The 18,400-nt window shown below is 39.8% G+C and overlaps 2 protein-coding genes across 3 annotated transcripts; one reads left to right on the top strand and one right to left on the bottom strand.

The window, feature by feature from the left end:
* The first annotated feature begins 12,035 nt into the window (after positions 1-12,035).
* LOC129731567 (zinc finger protein 260-like) lies at positions 12,036-14,045 on the top strand. Of its 2 annotated transcripts, none has more exons than XM_055691674.1 (2): positions 12,036-12,338; positions 12,394-14,045. In XM_055691674.1, the coding sequence occupies exons 1-2, from the start codon at positions 12,127-12,129 to the stop codon at positions 14,009-14,011; spliced, it is 1,830 nt and encodes a 609-aa protein (XP_055547649.1). In that variant the 5' UTR covers positions 12,036-12,126; the 3' UTR covers positions 14,012-14,045. The 2 variants fall into 2 exon arrangements, with proteins under 2 accessions (XP_055547649.1, XP_055547654.1); XM_055691679.1 differs by having other exon boundaries at positions 12,195-12,321.
* On the bottom strand, positions 14,030-15,395 carry LOC129731582 (coiled-coil-helix-coiled-coil-helix domain-containing protein 2). Its single transcript, XM_055691690.1, has 2 exons — positions 15,149-15,395; positions 14,030-14,758 (listed from the first exon to the last, which is right to left on the bottom strand). Exons 1-2 carry the CDS (start codon positions 15,193-15,195, stop codon positions 14,341-14,343), a joined length of 465 nt encoding a protein of 154 aa, XP_055547665.1. The 5' UTR covers positions 15,196-15,395; the 3' UTR covers positions 14,030-14,340.
* Between the last annotated feature and the right edge of the window lie 3,005 nt (positions 15,396-18,400).

Genomic DNA, 18,400 nt, shown 5'->3' with positions numbered 1-18,400 from the left:
AACGACTGTTCTGTTCAACGGTCAAAACCAAACTGATGAATGAATGATGGGGTGAAATGCTCGAACGATACGTTTTATACCAAGGCTTCGTTAGATAATTAAAAAGAAGGAGGGGCTACATAGATGATGAAATGGTAGAGACAAATGTTTCTTGAAAGCTGCGCCGGCCGCTGTCGTAATATTAACACCAACACGAACATTCATTTTTGCAAGGTTTTTTTCGCTAGCAGCAGCATTTGATAAAACAGAAAATTCAATTAGCCGCTCCTGTAACAAAATTTCGAGGCACCAAAAGGTACCAGTTGCCGATTATTCTCGTTTACTGGTAATCCGTCCAGAATTTCAGCCATTTTAGTATTTTGCAGTGCCATTTATTACTAACAGCCACCAGCATAACGGGTGAAACCGGCACGAGATGACCGGTACTCTTTTGTCTTTCCTCCTTTCAGCTGCTAACACCTAGCGTCCACATGTCACTGGTGCGGTTTTGGAGTTAAAATGATGGGGCGTCGGCCGCTGTCGTAAAATGAACACCAACAAAAAGATGCATATTTGCAAGGTTTTTTCCGCTAGCAGCAGCATAAACATCGGAAACAGAAAGTGACAACAACAATAACAACAAAGTCAGATCGATTGTATCCGTTAGTGTCGACTGTGCTTGGGAATACAGGTAGTGATTGGCTTCGCGGTATGATTTAGACAATCGATATTGATTACCAATTTTTCAATAGTGTATCTCAAAAAATAGTTTGTATTTGTTACATAAATTTAACCGTAGAAGAATTTCTGATCAATTGATGCCAAAACCTCGAAAACCTGATTATAGATGACTGCAAAATAAGCGCTCAAAACCTGACCACTTTTCCTTGGTTTTCCCTCTTTGAATTACTAGATTTTCAAATTCAGGGGCCTAACTTCGATATAGACGTTAGTCAACGTCAAAAACAATTCATTAGGGCTTGGCATTGGAATTGGCAGATTGTCGCATCTTAGATTTGACGTTTCTCATCAAATTCGCACAAAAGCCATTGTGAACTTCCAAGAAGCTGCTGATCAATTCTTTTGAGCTCTGTCATTTTCCTGTACCATGTGACAATCGGCTACAGTTGGGACGTTTTGGTGGGTTGATGTTTTTAGTGAACATGACCAAATCTAGTCGGAACAGAAGAGGAACGTTAACCAATTTTGCTAAAATGGCTTGCCAGACGGGTATTTTTTGACCAAATTTTTCTATCGAAACAGTCGTTTTCCCTATTGGAACACTCCCCCCAACCCTTTTAGTGTAAAACTGAAACCCCGATCAGGCTTTTTAGATCTAAGGATTTGTTTCAAATCCATGGATGTACAGTTAATGGGTAAATTCGTCGGAAAGAATCCGTAGAATCTGTAGAATCCGTAGCGGAGTACCAACGTTGAACTGTTCAAAAGCGACAACGAACCTTCAGAACGCTGAGACGTGAATCAGATCGAAGACATATTTCTCTTCGCTAGTCCGATAAGCGGTAACCAAAATGATAAATATATGGACCTTCCAGCACTCTCCAATAACATTTCCTTACAACATAGTTTATTCTTGATGTTCAAGCTATCTGGAAGATCAAGGGGAAATCGACTTACAGTCTCCAACAATGGCGGAATCTCGGATGGCGTTCAAAATAACTAAAAATATCACATAACGAAATGGCTTACACTTCTACTAAACTACATAAGGGACCCAAGGGAAAATTACAGAATTCCCATTAACCTGGCCATTAGTCCGGCAACATGAAGGAACGATTGAATCATCACCTAATTTTCAATCTACCTACTTAAAATTTTCTGCCGGGTCTCGATAGTTTTTACCAAAAATGTCATCCTTGAGTGCTCGGTTAAAAAAATTATGACTGCTGTCATATTTTTTTTCGTAAATCTCTGTTCACCTAACTGAAATTTCGGCACAAAATATCCGTAATCGCCAGTGGTGGGCACCGCTAACCGAAAATTTAGCGACGCTAATCGCTAAGTCGCTAACCGGAAAATTTAGCTCGATAATCGCTAAACGCTAAACGCTAAACCCACATTAGCTGAACTTCCGCTAATCGCTAATCGCTAACTTTTTAATATGTAAATAGTCATATCGCTATATTTATTGCTCATGTTTTGTAAGATTTGGACCACTTTGATCTGTTTTGGTTAAATAAACGAAAACAATTACTTTTTAAAGCTACTTACAGTAAGAGGTTCACGAAACGGTGTTCATATTTGATTTTGTAAAAACAAGAATAACAAAAGTTATCTAGCTTGCATTGAAAATAGATACTCTTAGGAATGTTTTCATGAAAATTCAATTATTATCTGAATCGAAAAAATAGAACCAAAGTTGTCATAATTTCAAGCGCATTGCAATTCAGCAAAGTTTTCGGTGTGCCAAGAATTCAATCTAGACCTTGTGCTTGTTTTTCAAAATGCTCCTGTGGCTTGTACGATAACTGGAACTCCATTCTAGGGTAAAAAAACTGACAAGAGTAACTTTCGCAGTAAAGTATGTTCATCTTTCGAAGCAATTTACGTACGCCATCAGCAATTCACAGTTTTTCTAAATATTTCTATTGTCGCTTCTCCACAAAATTTAGCGAATTAGCGATTAGCGTTTCGAAGGCCAAAATATTAGCGACGCTAACAGTTTCGCTAACCAGCTCAAAAATTAGCGAAATCGCTAACTGAAATTTAGCGTCGCTAATAAGCGAACTAGCGGAATGGTGCCCATGGTGGTAGTGATAGCTCGGTTATATTTTATACCGAAATTTCAGTTAGATTGAACCGTCATTATTGTTTTCACCGAGCACTCAGTGGTGCCGTTCTCGGAAAAAATTACCCGGCAATAAATTATAAATGTGAAGTATGGTAAAGAGACATTTGCAGATGCCCCGAGAAGTGGAAGAAACCCAGGGCCTGCTTTATGAAAAACTTCTAACCAAGAAATCGGGGTGTGCTATTATGGATGACGACACCTACATCAAATAAGACTATAAGACTCTGCCAGAAATCAATTTTATACCACACTGAAGGGAATGGAAGTCTTCATTTTAGTGAAGGCGTTTATACCGAATATACCGTTTATACGCTGCTTTATTTCAACTCTAATCTGATTAGGATCTACTCAGTTTGGTATTCTTATGCAAAATGTCAAAAAGTGAGTAATCGAGTACTGGACAATTGAGTAACATTAACCCAAATTTTCATAATTACCATGTTTACTCAGTTTTGAGTTATTATCCATGATGTTTACTCACCCCTGAATATATGTATATGTCAAAAGTTTTCAACAGCAATATTATCGGTTTCCGAAGAACAATTGGTGTCGCTTTTTATTCATTGGCTAGCAGTAAGTATCTGATCTGTCATCAAATAAATAATTTCTTAATCAATTAATAATTTCAGCCCAACATCAGTATTGCAGAGGATCTGAAAACACCTAAAAGTCTCTTCAAAATGAACAACCGCATGTTGTATGTTCTACGATGCCGTTTAAAGCCGGACTTTTATTCGTGATAACAAACGGAAACATTTGTATTGATGTACAGTGCTCAACAATCGATGCAATTTAAATCCTTCGCAGTATTAGGTGACGAATGATGACGGATTATCTGGCACAAAAAAGTAAGTCACAATTCACGGGCAACTGTCAACCGGTTGGGTGCCGCATTCAATGAAGACACGGGGATGATTTAGTAAATTTTATAATGTTTCGATGAAAAATAAATCTGTGTTTTTGATTGTTCTGAATTTATTTTATTTATTGAGTCAGATTTACAAAAAACAGAAATCATTAAATTTCCGTATTTAGGCAAACTGGGTAACTTGTACTCATTTTCGTTAATTTCTGGTTTGCATGGATAGAGTAGATTCTACTCAGTTTTTGACGCCCTTACTCAGAAGTGAGTAACCGTAAAAGTACCCTAATTAGTGTACCTCCACTTTTTTCAAAAGTGGGTGATATCTAACTCACTTTAGAGTAACAAAAAATGAGAAAAATTCGGTGTGATAAGCCATTTGCGAATGTTTGCGTTTATTTATTGTTGTTTTATGTTTGTTTATTACATAGGGAAGAGTGAGATTTTTTTTTCTTGTATGGACTGCGACCAGAATCGTAGATCTATTGTGAGATATGTCCGGGTGTCTGCTGTCCCGCACTTCTGTTAATAGCAATACCGCTATTGAGAAGTGGCATGATTATTATTATTGTTCATCAGCTTGTGTGTAATGTGATACTCCTCCTTACACGCTTACTGTGCTACTATACCGATACTCGTTCCTCTTGCCAAATATCACCAATTATAATTCCCTGGAGAAGTTTCGTCGTGCGTCCTTCTGGCCAGTTTTATAGATAAGAGGGACTTATTTTTTGTTAAGAGGAAGTCACGCAAAGGTATTGTAGATTTCAACGTAAAGGAAGGGTAACTGGAAGTGAGATAATCGTTACGTAACGAAAACTTTTTTTCTTGAATATTAAGAATAGGTTATGTTTCCATTTAATTCTACTACAAAAAATCGAATACTCTTTAATCGAATACCGTTCGCAGATACGTATTTCGGTTGCTACATACAACCATCATCAGTGCTTATGTGGACTGTTAAAGAGCATAACTCTTTTTTTTAACTCAAAGTAAATTTATTTATATTTTTATATGGTTACATATGGTTTACATGATAATTGTTTAGCCTTTTAAGGCTTGTAACCACCGGTTCCAATTAAAATTGTTTTGGGTCTCCAACCCAAGAGATTGGTCATATTTACAGTCGCTCTCCTGCGTTCAACCCTATGAATCATGCTGACAGTTCGATCCGAGTAGCAACAGAAATGTTACCACTGCCAAATTGATTGGTAGCGGTCATGATGAGTAGAACATGGTGTAACGGTTTGAGCAAAAACTAGTTGAAGGGTGAGGAAGCGTTTTTTCACTTTGGAGGGATACTTCTGAGGCTGCGTACCAACTGTCATACCTGCTCCTACTGGATGGTGTGAATATACCCCGAAAAATCTCAAGGGACATTCACTAACCGCGTCCTCCGGAACCCGATTTACATCAGCGGATGCGGAGTAAATGTCAAACTTCGGTTTTGCTGCCGAGGTGAACTCTCATCTAATAACTTTTAGCTTCTTAAGCTTGACCTAGGGGGAGATGTCTTTCTTCTGATCCTGGCCTCCAACAAGAGTAGAAGTGCGCGACGGAAAATAAGTCAGATTTAATGATAATTTATATTACATAAAAAGGACAGAAGAATTAAAAGCCAAGATAGGCTTTAGACGAAATATTGAGAGATTTGCCCAAAACTGAACGCGGTCTAATCCAAACACCGCGCTTGAATCAAAGACCGTGCTGAGTTGCCAGATGTATGCTATTTTTATTTGCATCAACTTTCATTGTTAAAGAATCGGAAAAATCCTTGAAGAAATCACTGCTGGAGACAGTGGAGACTAAAAAGGATTACTAATCACCAGAGGAAAATCTATTGGATCATATACTCACTTCGTGGTTTCTGTTTTAAGCATTATGATATCAATCTTTATTAGAGTAATCTGTAAAAATGGCACCCCTGACGCCGCCTTCAGTGTGCTGCCAGAACCGAAGTTTGTTTTGATTTTGGAAAGGGTTGCCAAGACAGGTAGATTTAATTTTGGCTGTTGCTTACAGTGTCCCGAGGAAAATAAAATCGATTCGGCAACCAAGAAGGGCATTTGGTTTCAGAGTTCGGTTTATAGCGTGGCGAATAAGTGTCAGTGAAACTCACAATAGTGAAATTGTGTAGAAAAAGGCAGTTTAGTAACAAGTAGTATACAGGTTAGTTACACGACACAAGCTAAAATGGTTCAAAAACGTGTTAATTGTTAATTAAAACTTATAGCTAAAGGCCCAAACACACACACGGTGTGACAACGCCTTCCTGACGAAAATTGTCAGTACCTTCTTGAAACTCTCTAATGTGCCTTCTAGCATCTACCACCTTCCACTCGTCTACACGAAAGACGCAATCACGCCGTCTCGAACCTCGCCGTGTGCCAACCATCTTGTCGTCATGCCATCCAATTCATGTTTGTTTATGTTTGTTGAAAGAAAAAATAAGGCACCACACTTCTAGAGTTACCAGCAGGCGGAAAATGATACAACACGGCGTTGCCAGCGCCTTCGCCAAAAGAAGGCAACACAAGACCGTGTGGAAGGCACAATGCGTCTACACGGAAGGCAGTCAAGTACGCAGCCGAAGTGCCTTCACTAGAAGGCACAGCTTGAAGGTTCTGGATGAAAGGCGTCCCAACGGAAGACGCGATTACACCTTTTAATAGACCTTCCTATTTGCGCTAGTATTAGTGGTCGATTTCACTAATACAAGTTTAATTTTGGTTGCAAATAATCAACATGCTGGTACACTGAAATAATCTCACATATTCAGATTATATGGGAGTGTTATAAATTTGCACTATTAGAACTTCCAATCAAAACGATGTGATCGAAAATGTGTCATGCATTCTTCATAGGATTACTACCAAGCTTTTAAATAGATAGGCAAATCATTTAAAAACTGAAGAACATATAATCGATTAAACTCATTGGAAATGCCATAATTTATATCTTGACATATAATAACAATAGTATAGGAAAATCTCATGCATTCCTTGTTATTATCCTATAGAAATAACCTCACTAAAGGGACTGTTTCTTTCATATGACATGTTCATGAAAACAAATCGAAATGTTTGTTTATGAATGATACAAGAATTTATCATAAATATAATATTTATTTTAACAAATTTATTGCCCGTATGTATATCTCTAATCGGAATAATGCAGGTTTTTCGAGAGATTTCACTACCAACTTCCTGACAAATGAATAATAAAAAAGAAATTACCGGTTCTACGTTGGCCACTTGATCCGAGTTCCAATGGTCTGTTGCTGTTTGCCCGATGATACGATTTGATAATGCCAGTTTCTTCGGTGTGATCTATAATTGTGAAAACCTATGTAAGTTTAAACTCAAATGAAGTATAGAAAAATTACTTACCATTGGAGTTAAGGAAATATCCATCCAATCGTTCAATAAGACGCCGTCTTTTCGTGATGTAGCCATTTTGAATAACAATCTGGATTATTCGTTACCAAATTGACCATTTTATGAACTGACAGGTGTCACGGATCCTGCTGATATTGCTGCTGCTTTTACGTGCGTTATGTCAGCGGTTCCGAGCTTTCTGTCAAAATTTCATTCATGAATTGAGTTCAGAATCGTCACAAGTTAAACTGACAAAAAGTCCAAAGTCACGGCGACGTGTTTTTTATTGGATTTATCAATAAGATTTATATGTTGGTTTCGATACATGACGGTTTTATATATTTACTTTATGGAATGTATTCCGCAATATTGCCTGTAAATTTAAAATTTTACCACACATGTTAAACGTAAATGAATTTCAAATAAAATGGATGTGAAAATCCGATAATTATTATTTCATTGTGCGTTTCGTTAAAATTATTGCATCACATTTAATTTACAAATGGATTTCTAATGGAATCATATAGACACAGACTAACAGACATAACACGTCGAACAAATTTTCAATAAAATCATCGTTTGGATGATTCCAGTACTTTACGTTAGTAACACTAGCACCATCTGCTGTCGTGTTCGCGCTGCGTCATGTATTTCGACATCAGCGCCAGCGTTACTGCATGTGTCAAATGAGGAACTACAAAATATGTATGAGATTGCATGACAGCGCTCCAGACGACGTTTTCGCGCGATGACTGTTATTCGATTGAAAATTTGAAATGAACGTTTTTTGTGGTGATGGAGCTAGGTTCCAGTGTTACGTCTGTTAGTCTGTGATATAGAATTGAGAGATCTTTTGGTACGGTAAATTTATTGGACAAATTTAATAGAGAATATATGTCGACTTGTTTCAGTGTAGTAACAAAAAATTTCCTCCAGCCCGGAGCTTTTATTCAAGTTGTGAGCCGATTTTTAGTTTAATTTCATCCGGTTTTCCACTAAAACAAAGTTTGTTAAAACAGGTAACACTAAGTGCAATATTTTTCGAAATTGAATATCAGCTGATTTTTTGGTTGAAAACAAATCGAACTTATTAGGATACAGACTAAGCCTGTATTGGTGAGATCTGGCGTAGAAAGCTCTATTTGTATTATGCCGTGTGTGTATTCGGGCCTTAAAGGCCCGAATACACACACGGCGTGATAACGCATTCCTGGCGAAAATTGTCAGTACCTTCTTGAAACCTTCTAATGTGCCTTCTAGCATCTACCACCTTCCACTTGTCTACCCGGAAGGCGCAATCACGCCGTCTCGAACCCCGCCATGTGCTAACCTCCCTGTCGTCATGCCACCCAATTCATATTTGTTTATGTTTGTTAAAAGAAAAAAATATGTTGTTAAAAGAAAAAAATTTAGTTCCTCCAACAGGGTGTCAACTTCCATGTCAGGAAGACCGCGGAGAACAACCTTGAGGAGTTTTTCTGATTCTCCACTACTTCGGGATCCGTGGCGTTTTCCAGGACAGCGAATCTGTTGTTGGCCAAAAGTTTTTTAGCCGCGGGATCAGGCGTATTGTCAGGCTGAGGCAGTTTCCCCGTACGGGTTCACCGTAGCGTTGGTTTCCAACGCGAACACACAAACTTACGATATATTCAATTCCATTCTACTAAGACGCTCAAAATAGAAATTTATTTGATTTTTTTTCTTGCTTTCTTCAAGAAACATTTTCGCACATTTCTTTTAGAAAATTTCACTTTAAAACGAGTTTTATTATCAAACGTACCAACCGTCATTCAGCTTTAGAAGGCCTTGAAGTACAATGCTAGTCTACGAGCCAGTCGTCGTATGTTCGAATCCCTTTTCGGGAGTTGGCCGCGGAGTCTGTGTGTGTGCGGTATGTAGCACCGGGGAGTGTACAAAAATCCTTGCAAATGCCTTGTTCAGACTACGCTGCATATCACCTGTTATCGCCAGATGATAACGGATATCACTTTGGGTGTTCATACTACAGTGAGATGATGCACAAGCCCAACAAGCCGCCATCGTAAAACACGCAACTATAGTGAACAAGGAACAAAAAAATTCTTATTAGAATAATCGGCACAGACCCATGCGACTAAAATGGACTAACGATTGGAAACTTGGAGCATGGAACTGCCGATCTCTCAATTTCCGAATGAAGCACCAGAGTGCTCTCCGAAGTAATGAAATCCCGCAGGTTCGACGTCATAGCACAGCAGGAGGTACGCTTAATGATACGAACGTTCCGGGATGGTCATGTCATCTACCAGAGCTGCAGCAATACATATGAGTTAGGGACAGCTTTCATAGCGATGGGCGAGATGCGGAAACGGGTGAATAGGTGGTGGCCAGCAGCCCTCGAATGTGCAGGTTGAGAATCAAGGGCCGGTTCTTCAACATCGGCATCATAAACGTGCACAGTCTTCACCTCGGAGGTATAAAAGACGATGACGGGCAGCTGGAGCGTGAGTACAACCACTTTTGGCTCACTGGTAACTGAGGGCAATGATACCAGCCGTGAGATCCGAAAGCGTGTTATCAGCACAAGTCCACAAGCAATTGCTGTCTAAGTTCCCGTACGAAGTAACCTGAACAAAACGCTCATGAGACCGGTTGTTCTCTACGAGCATGAATCGTGGATAATGCGAGTGTTCGCAGTTTTTAAACGACGGGTACTAAGGACGTTCTTTGGTGGCGTGTGGAAGAATGGAATATGGAGGAGGAGAATGAACTAAGAGCTCGCGAAACTTTACGGCGAACCCAGTATTCAAAAAGTGGCTGAAGCTGGACGGATACCAGGGGCGCAGCGGCCAAGATGGGTAGATCAGGTGGACTATCGCAGTGAAAAGTTGTTCTATTGTGACCATTTACAAACCTATTCACAGGGCAAGAGAAAGCAAGGGAACAACCGGTAAAATGCGAACCAGGGGGCAATCTGCCCTGTTGAAGACTTGGAAACAGACTATCAAGAAAACGATGCATTGAACAAATTGTTTCCGGTAATTACAATTAACCAACTGTCACTTTTATGCAATTGAGCAGCAAATTTCATTTTGCTGAATGGATACATTCTGGTGCGTATGCTCGTTGCACCCAAATGTTGTACGATGGATGTTTTGCTGCAGCAATCCAGTAGAGCGAAAAGTTCGTTGCGAAGCTTAAAGGTTTAATAGAGACAGCGTTCTTGGGGGGTGGATTCCGTTATTAATTATCTTGGCGATAAATGCAGCTTGACGAATTTTCCTTCGTCGTTCCAGCGTCTCTACCCAGCAAACAATTTTGTTGATTTACAGCTTAATAAGCTATTATTTAGTGGATTTCGGCTGAACTATAGCTTAACAAGCTGTTATACGACAAAATTGTTTATTGGGTAGGCCGAGTAGACGACTGTGATCAGGATACGGTGGGAGATTTACAGGATCCCGCCAAGGTAGATCTCTAAGCGCAAACCGCAGGAATCTTTTCTGCACACGTTCGATGCATAGATTCCACACTAGCTGATAAGGGAATCAAATCAAGGAAACATTCTCGGCCGTACCAACGAGCAATAAAGCGTTTCAATGCAGTGAGGAGTGAGGAGAAATTTTCGTGATAAATCTAAGTTGATGTGAAGCTTTCGAGATAATGGCCAAGCGATGCTGATCTTAAAAAAAAACAGAAATAGAACCATGTAGATAGGGAGAAATGTAGCACTTTTTCCGTGAAGGAATTAAGGTTCTTAAAACTATCTCAAATAACTTGGATTCCGCAGAAAGATTTCTAATTCCACAATAGTTCTTTGCATTCTTACACTCTATTTATCCAATCTAATTTTGGAGCTGAACATATTGTCTTTTTGTCTATCTAAAAGGAAAATATATACATGCTCCTACGACCCGTGCATTGCAGAGTCTATGTTTATTAGGGATGGGCGATACTAGCATCGATACCAGCGGTATCGATACTAAGGGTCGCGGTATCGAGTATTTTGGCATCGATACCCACCGCGAGAGATGAGTACCGGTATCTATACTTTGCCAACGATACTTTGAAACGATACCGATACCACCAATGCCTTCTAATGGGGATTGGCGATACTAGTATCGATACCAACGGTATCGATACTTTGACCTAAAGCATCGAGTATTTTGGCATCGATACTCTCTATACCGATACCACGATACTTGGTATCGTTTTGTGCAAAAGTATTCGAGTACTCAAGTATCGATACTTCAGACAGTATCGCCCATCCCTAATGTTTATATTAAAAGTCCCCGAAGATGAAACCAAAGGAACCAAATCAGTGTCAAACGAGGGTACCAATCGAGCAATGTAAATAAACAAGGTGATAAAGTTAGGAGTGGATGAAAAGTGTTGTAAATGAGCGTAATAAAGAATATGTGTTCTTCCGAAGTTTTACTTACAAATTTTAATCCAACATTAAACCTGTACACTGGTTCACTCAAATTTAACAAAACATCACCAGTGTAATCTTTCAAAACTGTGTACCTTGTGAAGAATTTCAAAAAATGATATTCGCTTATGCATGGTGAAAAACAGAACTGTATAGTTCTTGGCAACAAACGGCACAAAAACTGTGTTGCCGAAACGATAGATTTTCTCTTCGCGCGACTCTATATACACATAGACTCTGGTTCATTGAACATGTGGGGGTATTTTGAACCTGCAGTTCTTAAATTTACACGTTTAGCGTGTATGTAATATTTATCTATACACCTTGACAAAACGAAGCACACATACGCAGGGATACCAGATGTGCAGATTTGTCTGCAAAACGCAAATCTTTAGACACCGTGTGCAGATTTTTATTCAGATATTTGTCAGAGTCTCCTTATATTTGTGCAGGCTTTCGCAAAATGTGTGCAGATTTTTACAGTCTTATGCCTGCACGAGCGAAACTTTTTCAAATCACGGATAGATTGTAGTTTTCAGATTTTAGGCAGATTTTTTCGGTTTTTCGAAAAGTTGCAGACATTTCTCAAAGTTATCTGGCATCTCTGTACACACGAAACGCGGCAGTCAAGGATCGCCAAAGCAAAACAAAAACGTTATCGTTGAAATAAAAGTCTTCACCCAAAATGTCCTGTTGTGTTCCTACTTGCTCTGACGAAGCGGGCTTGCTTAAATTTCCAGAAAACTACCAATTGCGAAAGCGTTGGCTGGACGCGATCAGTTTGGGCACAGGGAAAAACGTGAAAGATCTTGACCCAAGTGAAGCTGCTATTTGCCTGTCCCACTTCGCAGATCAAGATCATATAGACTACCAGGAACCAGTAAAGTTTCTCACCAGGTAATTGTTTATGTTTCTTTCTATTCCTTCTAACAGTGTGGTTTTGTTTCACCAGTGACGGAGAATCGATAGTCTTGGCTAGTTGTCGGCTTTGCTTCCGGATCGGCGAGGAGAAGCGAATGTTTCCGCTCAGCGGACAGCTCGTTGGCGGTTATTCTGATGTCGTTATCAAACAAACACTGAAAATCAAAGTCGATACCAATGATTTCTTTAAACATATCTGCCTGCAGTGCCTTGCCAAAATAGATTTGGTTCTAGCAGTGCAAAATCAGTTTCAGCTGCGCAACGCGCATTATTTATTGCTGAAACAATGGAGAAGACCCTTGGAATTTATGGAGGTGATGCTGGAAGAAGAGTCGGAGGATCTTGAGCGAGTAGAGTACGATTGGGAACCAGTGAGCGAGCCGGAGACAGAAAAGGTCTCCGAACCTATCGCGATCAGCCCCAAGAAAGAAAGAGCGCCACACATCAGAAAACATGAAAGTGTTACAACACTTTCCTCTCGGACCTGCTACCTTTGCAGTGACAAAGCTGAATTCCAGAGCAAGGACGAACTGGTCACTCACCTAGCCGAGAGTCATGCAGGACAGACCGAGTATATATGTACGATCTGCGAAGGAAAGACCTTCCCATGGGTGGCGGAATACAACCATCATTTGAGCAGACACGACGAAGAAAGACGGCCACTAAAATGTAATTTCTGCCCAATCCGATTCAGCACGGAGACTGCTCGTAGAAAGCACGAAAACGAAATGCACGGCATGAGCCACAAGCTACCGAAACCGCCGAAACCAAACACGAGCCGAGCGCAATGCGAAATTTGTGGTTTGTTTTTCAAGACCCTAAGATATGCTCTCCGACACATGGAAGTTAAACATGGCCAAGGGAAACTTTCGGAGTGCAAATTTTGTCACAAAAAATATGGAAGCAGCAAGAGCATGGCATCTCACATGATGATTCATACCGGAGAAAAACCATACAAGTGTGACGTATGCTCAAAGCAATACCGAACCCAATCGGAACGCAGAAAACATGCGGAGATCGAACACAAAGCAGGTACAAATATCTACAAATGTGGCGGCTGTCGAATGACATTCCAGGAACCCCTCAAATACTACCAGCACGTGAACACAGTCCATCATAGAAATCCCTTTCGCATTCGCAACTACAGTTGTCTGCTCTGTGCCGCGAAGCCACAAAACCCTTCCGAACTACGGGAACACATATACAGTGAACATTCCATGGACGAATATCCGCGCGTTCAGTGCTCCTTGTGTTCGACATCGTTCCTGAGCGCACAGCAGTTGCAATCACACAAGCGCTATAAACACGCGGAACGTCAGCCAGAACCGGTCGCGATTCAATGCGCCCACTGCGACAAGAAACATTACACCGAACTGCAAATGCAGAAGCACATGGCAAACGAACACGGTGCAGAGAAGAAGTTCGAATGCGAAATCTGCGGCAGGCGATTCATCCTACGTCGCAGTATGAGGAAGCACGTGAAAACTCACCGCAAAGAGCACCAGCGCCTGAAGTGTAACCTTTGCGATGCCACCTTCGCCTTGAAGGGTGCCATCTACGAGCACTGGCGAACCGAACACGCTAACCAACCGATGTCGAAAAAGACGGCTGTTGCCGCGAATTGCGAGGAAAATGTTGCTCCAAGTTGAAGTTAAAATAAATCATCGTTTTCTTTCTAAGCTAGTTTTATTTGATTCTAAATAAAAATATCAACAAAAAGAACTCATCGCAAAGCACAATTTTGATATTGGTTAAAAATAACTTTCTATAGCTATGATGGATAACACGGGATAATTTGGCCACTAATTTGATTTGGATTTTATTCAATCGTTGATTGGCCAAAATAATCGCAATGAACACTACAAATAGACTACGACTTTTTTTTTTTTTCTTTTTCTCCGAAGAGTTCCATTCGAATTCAACATTTCTGTTGAGCCAAATCGCCGTGTCTTTCTCCCGTTTTCCTTTCGAGACCCGTTTACATGTGGTTTTGCATCTTGCACTGCCTCAGTGCTTCGTTAAATCCCTCACACAGCGTTAAATCGGCCTGGCCTTGGGCACAGGACAGGAACTGCTTGATTTCCCAGGCACAAGGTCCTGCAGCATTGCTGCTACCTTCCGGAGCATACTGCTGCACTGGAGCAGCGGCCTGTCCGACAGGAGCCGCAGCTTGCTTCTCGTCCGATCCGCTGAACATGCCGGTTAGAGCATGGCCCATGGTATGTCCGACGGCAGATCCAATCGCAACACCTCCAGCGGTAGCCGCCATCTGTGCCATCAATCCAGGACCCTGGCTTGGAGCGGCCATCGGGGCTCCAACGGCGGACGTTGGAGCATGCTGCACCATCGGCTGGCTCGGCGCAGGGCGAGGCGGCGCTGCCGCTGCTACCGGCGATCTATAAAAAAAAAAATTACAATACATTAATTACGACGCAATTAAATGGTAGTACACAAATAGCCCTTCCAATGAATCAGCCAAATTTTCACCATGTTGCGAAAAACAACGCGTTCTCCGGCGATCGCGTTACCTGTGCTATTTTTAGAGAATGCTATTGACAAGAAACGACATCACATGGGAAAATTTCATTCGATCGAAACATCCGGAAAAACAATCGATGTTGATTGGACTTTGACCCTGTTTGCTAAAATCACCTGATTTTAAATTTATTCGTATTCATGAAAACTTACGTAACGTAAAAATATGGTTTTTCATCCAGAGAATGTGCGCGGAAGTTACGATTTTTCTAGAAACCTCAACCTTTAACTTTTCGTCTCCCACAACTCACCTACGCTGCGCCGGTGGCGGAGAAGCTGACCTTCCACGTCGTGGCATTCCGGGAGGTTTTTCGCTTTTTCTTTCGACTTTTTATTTAATTCACAACTATCTGATGCAATTAGCGCTTTGTTTCTTGAAACGATTTAGATTCTGTATTGCACAATACTTCTTTCGCACGATTGAATTGACAACTTATCACAAGCTTACTGCACGATTTTCTCTAGACAACTGATACGACTGCATCTGGTAAACGTCAAATTTGTACTTTTTCCACCAACTGCACGGATTTTATTTTTTTTGTTGTGACGTTTAAGCCCAGTGAAATTACTATGCGGCAGAAAACCGAAACTTAGGGCTGTGTAATACCCAAGACCTATAGAGAAATAAGAATTTTCGTAAAGTAAGAGTTTAGATTGTTCTTAAGTATTTATTATAAATTATCAGCTAATTAATTTGTGCGGGCAATCATTATCAAGTCAGATATGTAGTAGAAAACTTTTGGGAATCGTTTGCTCTCGCATTTAAGGTTGAATAATCTACACGCTCGGCCGTTTTTACTCTAAATTGGGTAAATTTTGACTCAATTTGGTTAAAAGTGGATCTACCCTAAACAGAGTAACCATGTAGTTACTCAAAACTGAGTACTACTTACTCATTTAAAAAAAAACATGAATTAGCCAAACTGAGTAACTGTTACTCAGTTTCGTTAATATGACTTCCCTACGCAAAAGAAAACATTAGGAAATTCGGAAATTGAAATTTGAAACATAAGAACATAACATAAGAAAAATTGTTAAAATGTGGTAGATTTATTTCCCATTAAGTTACCTAAATATTAATATTTTATATTATTACCTTCTTTCGGATTGCTTCGCGTAAAAAAGCTACAACTCGGTACAAGTATCATGGAAACAAAGCCCATCACTAGGGAGAGCCCAAATGTGGATAAATAAGCGCTGTGTTTATTGTCCGGTGTTAGAGAGGTGCCCACGTATTTAACTTCAAGATTGCTTTCATCCGAGCTTCCATCGTACAAGGAACGAATTCCTTTTGGTATTATGACTGTAAGGGCTGTTCCCACCAACAACCTAGCACCAAACATATACACACACTTAAAACTGGATCTCGAGCTCGGCAAAAAAAACATCCGAGTTCACTCGGCTACTTTGGATTCAACCGGTATTTCAGCAAAAAAATGCCGGTTGCCGACAGTTGTCAGATCATTTTGCCGAGATTTCGTCCAAAAAACTAAGCTTGACGAATCTCGTCTCTATTTTTTGCCGAATTTATCGTTAAACACTGTTGATGCCGAGGTCAGCAAAAACATTACTGGTATCTCGGCTCAAATTTTACTCGTTGCCGTGTTTCAGCAATACAGCTGTCATTCTCATGAACGAGTTGCCGCCATTTTTCTTAGTGCAAATTTATGCGTGTTACGGGTGAGCAAACAGGAATCAGATACAAGTTTGGCTCAAATTTGTGCAAATTACAAGTGTTTACAATCCGGTAGCCAAAAAAAAAGTAGTACAGTTTGGTGGGAAGTGGCTGGAACTCACAAAGTGTAGTTTCAAATCGTGTGAATACAATATTGTATTTGTTTTAGGGATAGGCATTAGACGCAACTTTAGATTAGATGTTTAGCTCAATGCTTTACTGGCAAGCAAAATAAAGATAAGTATTCAAGATTTAGTATGAATAAATTTCTTTACTTACTAAAACTCATCGAGCTTATAATTAAATTTTTGAAAGAAAACTACCTGATTCACAGCAAAACTATTTTTTGCGATTGGATTCCACTGAAAAAACGGCTCTTTACTGTGCCGAATATTCAGCTTATATAACCGAAAGGTCGTTAGACTGGTTTGCCGCTTCTCGGCTGGATTTGCCGAGAGCACAGTCAACTGTGTACCGCGATTCTCGGCATAAAATGACATCTGTCAAATATTGGTTTTCCGAGATTCTCGGCAAAAGAGATTCAGCCGAGATGGTTGCCGAGCACTCGGCTGTCCAAATCTCGGCACAAACAATGCCGAGATTCGGCGAAATTTTTTAAGTGTGCATGTTTTTAGTTTTTCCTCTAACAGCATCACGATTAAAAGTATACTTCAAGCTATACAGGAACCAAAAAGAATTAGCATTACCGTCTCATCCATGATTCAAGAATATGGATCTGACCACTCAAATAGCTTGATCAATATGTTACAAAATCAATGTAACAAAAACAGAAGTTATTCGAACAAGCGGACGTGTCCGATGTTTTTATGCACTCATTTTTTGCGTTTCGTTCCCTCACAACTGCAGCATACACCTATTTGACTTGTGGCTCATATATCGAAGAGCGGATTATTATTTTATGGTGAACTATTTGTTGCAGTACTTTCAAAACTAAATCCATGTACGAATAAGCGAAACAAACAGGGAACTGTTAAATGCTTTGCTTTTGTTTACAGCAAACTGATATAAAATGAAGGGTTACCCAAAAGTGAGCAAAACAAAAAAATACGAAAACTGGGTGAAGGTTACTCAGTTTTGTTAATCAATATTACTCATTTTTTGACATTTTGAATCAAAATACGAAAGTGAGTACTTTCTAACTAATTTAGAGTAAAATTGAACGAGCGTGTTGGGGTTAATTCTTTTTAAAAATTTCAAGCAGATTTCGAGCAGTTGCACAGTGGTTTAAAAGTCGATTTTGACGCGCTAAATTGATAACTCCACGTACGTTGGATATACAATTATGACGTCTTCAGCAAAAATGGTGGATAAGACCTACTGCATCTTTTGATGCTATGAGATTTGTGATTAATCTCCCCAAAAGTGAGATGAAAAATTTATTTTTTTGCTCCATCGAGATACAGAGTTGGTGTCTTCGGTAAAGTTATAGGTATAACCAATACGACCAACTTTGCCGAAGACAAAAAATTCGTATCTGCTACTCAAATTGACTTAGAGAGTTTTTATTGAAAATAGACATGTCAAACCACATTTTTCAATGAAACATATTTTTTTCTATTTTCTAGACCTGCACTATGTTCTACAAAGTTGTTAGTAGCATCAATATACACAACTGTATGGAAGGTACTATATTCGTATTGTTTGAATATCTATGAGTTATGGGCTATTTTTTATTTTTTTTCGCCATATTTCAAATCACTGTATCTTTGTTAGGTGCAGATAGATGCAGATTCGGTAGTAAGCATATGAAGGTATAGCAATAGAACTTTCAAACGCTGGTGGTTTCGCTTGTCCACGACTTTCTGCT

Source organism: Wyeomyia smithii, chromosome 1 (genome assembly GCF_029784165.1).
Source record: "Wyeomyia smithii strain HCP4-BCI-WySm-NY-G18 chromosome 1, ASM2978416v1, whole genome shotgun sequence".
NCBI classification, from domain to species: Eukaryota; Metazoa; Arthropoda; class Insecta; order Diptera; family Culicidae; genus Wyeomyia; species Wyeomyia smithii.
This window is presented reverse-complemented; position numbering and strand designations above follow the sequence as displayed.

Excerpts from the sequence above, each read along its gene's own strand:
- LOC129731582 (XM_055691690.1), bottom strand. The coding sequence starts at position 15,195 with ATGCCACGACGTGGAAGGTCAGCTTCTCCGCCACCGGCGCAGCGTAG. Across the intron at positions 14,759-15,148 it reads CCGCCACCGGCGCAGCGTAG|ATCGCCGGTAGCAGCGGCAG; the intron begins GTGAGTTGTGGG and ends TTTTTTTTATAG.
- LOC129731567 (XM_055691674.1), top strand. The coding sequence starts at position 12,127 with ATGTCCTGTTGTGTTCCTACTTGCTCTGACGAAGCGGGCTTGCTTAAA. Across the intron at positions 12,339-12,393 it reads CCAGTAAAGTTTCTCACCAG|TGACGGAGAATCGATAGTCT; the intron begins GTAATTGTTTAT and ends TTGTTTCACCAG.